At 36.8% G+C, this 9,518-nt stretch overlaps 1 protein-coding gene across 2 annotated transcripts; it reads left to right on the top strand.

Annotated features, from left to right (window-relative positions):
• Window positions 1–437: 437 nt before the first annotated feature.
• Window positions 438–9,222, top strand: LOC106869190 (hydroxyproline dehydrogenase). Of its 2 annotated transcripts, none has more exons than XM_052975057.1 (10): window positions 438–677; window positions 3,745–4,025; window positions 4,862–5,052; window positions 5,175–5,304; window positions 5,799–5,885; window positions 6,073–6,150; window positions 7,111–7,257; window positions 7,475–7,752; window positions 8,621–8,709; window positions 8,972–9,222. In XM_052975057.1, exons 1-10 carry the CDS (start codon window positions 641–643, stop codon window positions 9,142–9,144), a joined length of 1,491 nt encoding a protein of 496 aa, XP_052831017.1. In that variant the 5' UTR covers window positions 438–640; the 3' UTR covers window positions 9,145–9,222. The 2 variants fall into 2 exon arrangements, with proteins under 2 accessions (XP_052831017.1, XP_014770307.1); XM_014914821.2 differs by lacking the exon at window positions 438–677 and adding an exon at window positions 901–1,353.
• Window positions 9,223–9,518: the final 296 nt, after the last annotated feature.

Raw genomic sequence — 9,518 nt, 5'->3', positions numbered from 1 at the left:
CAGAATATGCAGGTGTTATGAAGGAGAAAGTTTATGTTAATGGATATGGAAAGTTCTATCCAAAGGTAGAAAAAAGTATGTAAATATATGCATGCACTTTGGGTAGAATTAAAAGGGAGATGTATGGGTAGACGTGTACACTTGTTCATATACATATGTATAGGCAAATACATGTACGCGCGCGCTCGCACACACACACACACACACATGTATATACATAGACTCACACACTCTCTCTCTCTCTCTCTCTGTCTCACACACACACACATACACATACCCATTCAAACCGTATCTGGTTCAAATATTCTACCCGTTTCAAGTTAAAACCGGTTAGAACTGGCATCTCACACCTGCTCTAAAATATTGTTCTAGATATAAGCAATCACATCGTCAAAATATGAAAGCCACAAGATAATGCTTAATTAATTCAAAACTGGATAAATAAGCATTACATTTATGACTGATATGCATGGGTGACTGCTGGTCTTCTATAAACAACCTTGCCTGGAATTGTGCCTTAGAGGGGAACTTTCTAGGTGCAATCCCATGGTCATTCATGACTGAAGGGGGTCTTTACCCCTTATTTGACAGAATGGCCTGAATGCTAAAGAGTTAATCCCGTAATCTGTTGTGTTTACCAATGTTCCTATTTAAAGAGATTTTTCTTCATGTCTCAGGTAAACCAGCTAACTAAAACCATTTTCCTCATTCAGTTATCATCATGCAGTAATACGCCCACATTAATGGCAGTGCCCCAGCATGGCCACAGCCTTCAGCTGAAACCAGTAAAAAATAGATAAAGATTCATACCTGAATGTATTTACAAGGTACCATAATTATGATTTGTAATAAAAGGTAGGAAAATAAGGTAGAAAATAAGGTAGAAAAAAAGGTAGGAAAGTAAGGCGGCAGGCTGGCAGAATGGTAAGCATGCCGGGCGAAATGCTTAGCAGTATTTTGTCTGTCTTTACATTCTAAGTTCAAATTCCACCAAGGTCGACTTTCATCCTTTCAGGGTCGATAAATCAAGTACCATTTGTGTACTGGAGTCAATCTAATTGACTGGCCTCTCCCCCAAAATTTCAAGCCTTGTTCCTAGAGTAGAAACGAATAAAAGGGAGAAACTCTCAGAGTTAGGAGAGAGGTGTTTCAGGAATTAGGTCCATCTCTAATATATTCACATGATGAGTGTATATATTTTACTGGTCCCAAAACATATGGTGACAGTTTAGACATAAACAAAGTTGTTGACTTAATCACGTCTATGAATATATTTAAAGATATCTAACACCTTGCATTACCTGAAAAACAACACCAGAAGTAAGATGGCCTTTACAAATATCCCTTTCAGAGGTAAGCAGTAAATCCTTTATTATATTTATTTGCTGCTATTGTATTGCTGAAAATTGGGTCTTTAGTGTCATATCCCTGTACTAAAACTCAGGGCTGCTTAGTAACATTAAAGTACCCTGAAAAAAAATCAATGTACTAGATTTATATTGTTTACTTATTGACAGCAAGCCACATAGGTTAGAACTGGGCCCCTAAACTTGTGTGGCTCCTAGGAGACTGCTTAGTTTGTCCATCCCTTAAGATAATAACACTGTTAACACCCAATAATTTTCTTTCTGCCTCTTTTAACTCTAGTTAAACCTCATAAGACAATTCAAGAGATTCTATTTCTCTTTTTTTTTTCAAATGAGGAACATGAAGAAGATAATACAAATGGGATGTACCAAATATCTCAAGCAAACAAATAACAGGAATATTTATAATTGTAATTAACAAATCCTTTTTTTAATTACCGCCCCAACTTTTTTTTTTACTTGTTTCAGTCGTTAGGTTGTGGCCTTGCTGGGGGCATCACCTTGAAGAATTTTTAATCAAACAAATTGACCCTAGTACATAGTTTTTTGTCCATCTTTTTTATTATGGGGGACAAACATACAAACACTGGTTATCAAGCAGTGGTGGTGGAGAAGTACACACACAAACACACACACACACACAAATATATGTATACAATGAGCTTCTTTCAGTTTCCATCTACCAAATCCACTCACAAGGCTTTGGTTGGTCTGAGGCTATAGCAGAAGACACTTGTCCAACAAACCATGTAGTGGGACTGAACCTGGAACCATGTAGTTGGGAAGCAGACTTCTAACCACACATCCACACTTGTACCTATTAGTTCAATTTTCCTTCATAGTCACTCTTCTATATATTTTTTTATGTTGTCTAACTTTTATTTTTTGTTTGCTATTTGTTGCAATTTTCTTTCAATCCAAAGATTTTTGTTGTTGTTGTTTTCTACAAACGAGGATTTCAGTCATTCAGTTACCTACTGATTGTATTATAAGGTTAGTGGCTGAGTATTCCAGAGACACATCTCCCTTAACATACTTTCCTGTCAGAATCAACAAGACTCTGTGTAACAAAATTGGGTTCTCTGAATTACAGACACTCAGTCTAGGTTTGAGAGAGGCATAAACATCACACAATCACATTTTCCTCTTCCCAACATATTGTAATTTTTTTTCTAATGTAAGAAATCTATTTTAGAGTTTGTTTTTACTTGATTTTAATGTTGTGTTGTTTTTATTTTAAAATTTAAATATCAAAAATTTTCAGTAGCTCTGTCTAAGTATTTAATGATTTATAAATCCTTCCATTTTTTATGGTTTGATCTGAAGGAGGGAATAGGGCCCCTGATCTTTATAGGCCCTGAAAGACCTATGAAACGAATGTAGCTGATGTTCTTAAACAAATAGAAACTGATGCCTCCAAGAGAAATAGAGAGGGAATGGTCTGTAGGTTTGGTGATCATAGGGAGGGAGTTTGGATGCGGGGGAAAGGGATCAGTGTAAGTCCTGGAGGGGGAGGATAGATATAGTATGAGTAATGATGGGAGGAGAAGCAAATGGGTTGGGTGGCCTGAGTGGAGGTAGCCTGAGGTTTAGACATCACAAGTAGTGAAGGTAGAAGTGGGTGAGAAAAGCTGGAGTGTGTTAATTATTGACTTCATGGGTGGCGAGCTGGTGGAATCATTAGCACGCTGGGCAAAATGCTTAGTGGTATTTTGTCTGTCTTTATGTTCTAATTCTGCCAAGGTCAACTTTACAATACAATTATGTAAATTCAAAGATAAAATAATGGCTGCCCTGTTTTTGTGTGAAATATGATTATTTTAATTAAAAGATAAGTCAGTATTCTGACTACTGACACCACTGCCCTCTTTGAGATAAGACCAATATAGACACTGTAGTCTACAGGGCTTGACCAATGAAGTTATGGCAGTTTTTGAGATTATACAGTGCAGTCAACTGGTTATGAGATTAGACCATTGTCCCCTTGCCTCCTGTTTAGTAGACTCAGCTCATTGCCTGGTTTAACCCCAGCACCAGGTCCTTGGGGGCTTTAGTAAGGTCCCCCATATTTTAACAATGACAACAACAACAATAAATCTTTCTACTATAGGCACAGAGCCTGAAATTTAGGGGCAGAGGGGATAGTTTATGACATCAACCCCAGTGCTTGACTGTTACCTATTTAAACACCCAACAATATATACTCCTAATAAAATATACACTCAACAATATATATACTCAACAATATCTACACCCAGTAATATATACACCGAGCAATCTATACATAGAACAATTATACACCCAACAATTATTATTATTTGTTTATGTCCTTAATTAACTTTGCTCCTTTTCCTCTCTTTCCATTTCTTTCCTCAAGTTCTCCGTTATTCCATGAAATGCAACTGCTGCTTCATAAAGCCAGTCAAAAACCGTCAAATCGTCAGCAATAAATGGTTCTCTGTCCATAACTTGAGCACTTCTACCGTCAGTAAACAGCAGAGTGTCATCAACGTCACAGAACAAGATGTGAAGACAGACAATTTGAATTTTGATGAGCATGTGGATATTTTCAAAAAGAAATCTTTCAGTGAATTGTTAAGGTCCTATCTAATATTTGGTTTGTGCTCCAGTGATTTGTTGGTTCGGAAGAGTGGCTGGGTTTGTAAATCCTTTGGTTATTAATATAATATATTCTTATTACACTTGCATAACTCTACAATGCTTGTACAGGTAGACTTATGAACAAAGGCTTGGGCAAGTGTCTTTCTACTATAGCCTCGGGCCGACCAAAGCCTTGTGAGTGGATTTGGTAGACGGAAACTGAAAGAAGCCCGTCGTATATATGTATGTATGTATGTGTGTGTATATGTTTGTGTGCTTGTGTTTGTCCCCCCCCCCCTTAACATTAGCAGTGCGGCAAAAGAGACTAATAGAATAAATACTAGGCTTCCAAAGAATAAGTCCTTGTGTCGATTTGCTCGACTAAAGGCGGTGCTCCAGCATGACCACAGTCAAATGACTGAAACAAGCAAAAGAGCAAAAGAGTACATACATATGTATGTATATACGTGTGTGTGTATATATGTATGTATGTATGTATGCATGTATGTATGTATGACTATATTCTTTGCTGATATATTTTGCCAAAGATTCTAAGCATCAATGAGAATTGGAAAACTGTTGCTCTTCACAGCAAAGCTCTTTCTAATATAGAACAAATGACATTAAATTCTCCTGATTGCAAAATATAATAAATGAATTCAAGTAATTCTAGGTTCTTCTTTGTTTTGGAGATTCTGCAGAATTTCCTTTGGTGTGGTGTGTTTTAACTGACTGACCCCTGATGGATGACAAACCCTTGTAATTGAATCTGTTGAAGATGGATGTTTAGCAGTAAAGTTTAACCAATGGTAACTTATAAAGAATACGGTAACTGATAAGAAGATGGTAACTGATAAAGAATTAATGGGAAAACATATCAATTCTATTTTCAGCTTCTTCGTATGGGAGAAAGAATGTTGGGAGAAAGATTAATGAGTGTAATTCTAAAACCAACTTTATATGGTCAGTTTGTGGCCGGAGAAACTAGACCTGAGATTGAGAAAACCACAACATCTCTGAAAGCTGCAGGAATTGGTTCTTTACTTGGAATGCCAATGGAACAAGATGCTGATGATAATGCTGGGTTTGCTAATAAATTGATTTCTTCTATCTCCTTCTCTTCCTCCTTCTTCCATTTTGTTCTTTCTCTTCCTTCTCCTATTTTGTATATTTGACTGTAACTTTACCAATATTGATTCCAATTAGGGAGAGACATAACTGGTATGAGAAGAACTTTAAAATAATGATGGATGCCATCGACCTTGTCTATGAATTGGACAAAGAATTTCCTATGACCCATGCCAAAGTGACAGCTTTAATGCCAACAGACATATTGGTAAGTACACAACTAACATCACTGATGTATGTTACTGTTGTTGTTGTTGGTGTTATTTAACCCTAGGTTGGTCCTGATAGAGGAGATAGACTTCAGGTACGAAGCATTCCAGTTGTGGTTACCCAGTCTCCTCACTTCACATGCACACACATTATGTATCTAGGACTATATTATTTAATGTGTCTTAGATTTGCAGACTCTTTGGTTACTATGACTGCATTGAGGATCTCTTAAACAATTGGACATAACTATTTAGCCACAGGTCTGCCCTAATCAAGCAGACTTTTATAATTAAAGTCACTCCACTTGTGCCTGACTTATATTTTATTTTGTCACAGTGTATCACAGACTACTATATCCAATGTGACTGTCCTTCCTATAGTTGTTGTCATTTAACTCCAGGTTTTTCCATTCATGGTCATCTTCCTTCTCTTCCTCACATATTTTATCTTTTATCTTTTCTGGCACTAACACTTTTTCACACTTCTTCCTAGGTGACCATATCCAATCTATTTCCTAAACCAACAGAACATCCAGAAGTTCTGATGCATATAGCCGAATGTATGAAAACTGGGCAAAAAGTAAGTTCACCATCAACTATTATTATTATTATCATTATTCATTTGATATTGGCTAGATAACGAAAACCTGCTAAGTGATAACCAGTAACACAGGGCAGGCATTGCAATGTAATGTTATTTTTCAACACAATTTCCTGTCTTCTTGGGTTAAAAATCGATTTTCTTTTTACTGTTTTTATTGATTTAGTTGAAAATAGATGGACTCAGCACTGCACAACTTGAAGAATTGCAGGAAACTTTGTACAAATTACGGAGAATTGGAGAGGTAAACTCTGTTTTTTTCACATATTTATATATTTATTATCTATTATTTTGTTGCTGTTTAACCCTTGGACTGATAAAACTGACACCATCATCATCATTCAATGTCTGGTTTCCATGCTGGCATGGGTTGGACAATTTAACAGGAGCTGGCTAGGTAGAAGACTGCAAGGCTTCACTGTCTGTTTTGGCAGGGTTTTTATGACTGGATGACCTTTCTAACACCAACCACCTGACAGAGTGGTCTGAATATATAATACATATACATATATATATATGAAAGATCCTGGTACCAAACTTTTGCATCAAGCGATATGCCAACCCACTAGACACTGCCTAGTGTTAAAAGTCCCAACCACTCTGTCTACAGTAAGGATCAGGTACTGCAATATCTCAGATTCCAAGGGCCCACAGCTGTTTAATATCTTGTCAAAAAACCTGGGGGATCTATATGGAAAAGGGAGTTGACATTTTCAAAAAGAACATTGACTTTCTACCGTCCAAGATCCCAGATGAGTCTCTATCACAACAAGAAACTCAAATGAAGGCAGCATGTCAAATTCCTTCATTCACCAAAAAGCCAACCACGTAAGAATGGCCATTGTAAAGCTGATGGAAGTGGTAGTTCTCCAGCATGGCCATAGCCTTTTGGGTGGAACATATTAAGGATTAAAGGTGTGTGTGTGTGTGTGTGTGTGTCTGTCTGTGTTTGTCCCCCACCACCTCTTGACAACTGGTGGCGGTTTGTTTACATTCCTGTAACTTAGCAATTTGGCAGAAAGATACCAATAGAACAAATATGAGGCTTAAAAAAATAGGTCCTTGGTTGATTTGTTTGACTAAACCTTTCAAAGCAGTGCTCCAGCATGTCCACAGTCCAGTAACTGAAATAATTAAAAGATAAAAGATAATAGATAGTCAAATGTAGATTTGTTTGTTTCTCTGTTTTTTCTTTTCTTCACAGTATGCTGTTGAGAAAGATGTGATCTTTATGTTTGATGCTGAACACACCTATGTCAATCCTGGTCTTAATATTCTCACTCTTGCCATGATGCTCAATTATAATCATTCCAAACCATTGATATTCTTCACCTACCAAAGCTATCTCAAGGTATGGATTCCTTCGTTCATTCAGTTATTCCTTCCTCCATTCATTCATTTTATCTGTTTTTCCGAATAAGCGTGGATCAAATGACTTTGTCATCAAAGCATTTGTTTTACAATTGGAAGTTTTGATAAATAACACTTGTGCCCTAATTTCTTGGCTCTGCCCCTACCCTCTAAATGATTCAAAGCCAGAATTATTTTAAATATTTCTCAATTTTTAGGGATCAACTGACAACTTGGAACAAGATTTAAATTTTGTTCTGAAACATGGAGTGAAATTAGGAGCCAAGGTTGTGAGAGGGGCATATATGGACCTTGAAAGGGCTCGAGCCCTAAAACAGGGCTATGTCGACCCGGTCAATGACACATATAAGGAAACATGCTGGAGATATGAAACTAATGTGGAGAATGTGTTGAAAAAGATAGCGAAATATCCCCAACATTATCGAATGATGATTGCAACACATAACGAGGAAAGTATCAAGAAATTATATAAAAAGTAGGGTTTTTTTTAATAAATAATTGTTGTGAATAGAGCTGCTGTTGTTGCTGCTGCCGCTGTTGTTGTTGCTATTGCTGTTGTTGTTGCTGATGTTGGTGTTATTGTTGTTATTGTTGTTGTTGTTGGTGGTGGTGGTGGAGGTGTTGTAACTGTTGATTTTGTTGTTTGATTTGTTGTTCTTGCAAGCTTTTGTTCTTAATGTTACTGTTGTTGTTTGTGTTGTCTTTGTTGCTGCTGTGTTGTGGTGGTGAAAGTGGTGGCAGTGGTGGGGTTGGTAGCTGTTGCTTTTGCTGCTGCTGCTGCTGTTGCTGCTTTCTACAGTTCCCACATCTGGGACACTGACCATTCCATCGTTTCCTATCTCAAAGACTTCACTCTCTAACATGTTCTTCATCACTTAAAATCATAGGTTGTGGCTTGAGTCAGAAGACAGTGCTCCATATTTTTCCCCTCTCCATTTCCCATCAGTCTTGGAATCTCAGAAAGGAGTTATAAGCACTGTTTTTCTTCCATTTACTATTTTAAAAAATCTTGTAAATTCACCATTTCCAAAAATCCATACCAATGTCACATTTTCAACCAAAGTCATATTTATGTTACCCACGCTCCAAGAGTTGGCAGCTGCACATGAGGATTATAATTTAGTATATAAATTAATTATAATCTAATTCGGTTAAAGTATTTAGGTTATTTTAATTAGGTTAAACAACCACATGACTAATAGACTTGATTCATTGCCTAGTTTAATACCCTTCCTATTATTTTAAAATTAGGCAGTGGGGGCTTTTTGATTACATTGACCCAGTGTATATAGATTCCTTCACATGTATTTCTTATTTCCATTGATATTTTCCTCTTGTTCCAGAGTAGACGAACATGGTGTTGATAGACGGAATGGAACTGTATTTTTTGCCCAAATCTTTGGAATGGGTGACCATATATCATTTACTTTAGGTAAGATTCCACGTAAGGTCTTAAAATAAAGGTATTGTAGCTAATATTGCATGTGCATGTGTGTATGCATATATGTATGTAATGTATGCATATATGTATGTAATGTATGCATATATGTATGTAATGTATGTATGTATGTATGTATGAACCCACAAGAGTAAAAAAAAAGAGAGACAGAGACAGGCAGAAACAAGAAAAATGCCCCTTGTATTTGAATACTATGGATGTGTTGTTACTGACAGTGTTGTTGTTCCACTTTCAGGAAACAGTGATGTCCTTATCTACAAAGCGCTACCGTATGGTCCTGTTAATGAAACATTAGCATACTTGGTACGTCGGCTGCAGGAGAACAAAGCCATTTTGAAAGGAGCCAGGCGGGAAAAGAAACTGGTTGAGCAGTCTTTAAAGAGTCGACTTACCTTCTGGAAAAACTAATCATGCATTTATAAAGCACACACACACACACACACACACACACACACACACACACACACACACACACACACACACACATGCAAATATATTTTTTTATCTTTTATCTTTTACTTGTTTCAGTTATTTGACTGTGGCCATGCTTGGGCACTGCTCCCGAGGAATTTTAGTTGACTTAATTGAACCTAGAACTTATTTTAAGCCTGGTATTTATTCTATTGGTCACTTTTGCCAAACCACTAAGCTAAGGGGATATAAACACACCAACACCGGTTTTCAAGCAGTTGTGGGGGAGAAACACAGAAACACATAGATACATGTATGTATATGTATGTATGTATATATATATATATATATATATATATATATATATATAT

The sequence above is a fragment of the Octopus bimaculoides genome, chromosome 20 (assembly GCF_001194135.2).
Source record: "Octopus bimaculoides isolate UCB-OBI-ISO-001 chromosome 20, ASM119413v2, whole genome shotgun sequence".
Classification (NCBI taxonomy): domain Eukaryota; kingdom Metazoa; phylum Mollusca; class Cephalopoda; order Octopoda; family Octopodidae; genus Octopus; species Octopus bimaculoides.
Note: the sequence above shows the minus strand (reverse complement) of the source record. Positions and strands in the feature narration are given on the sequence as shown.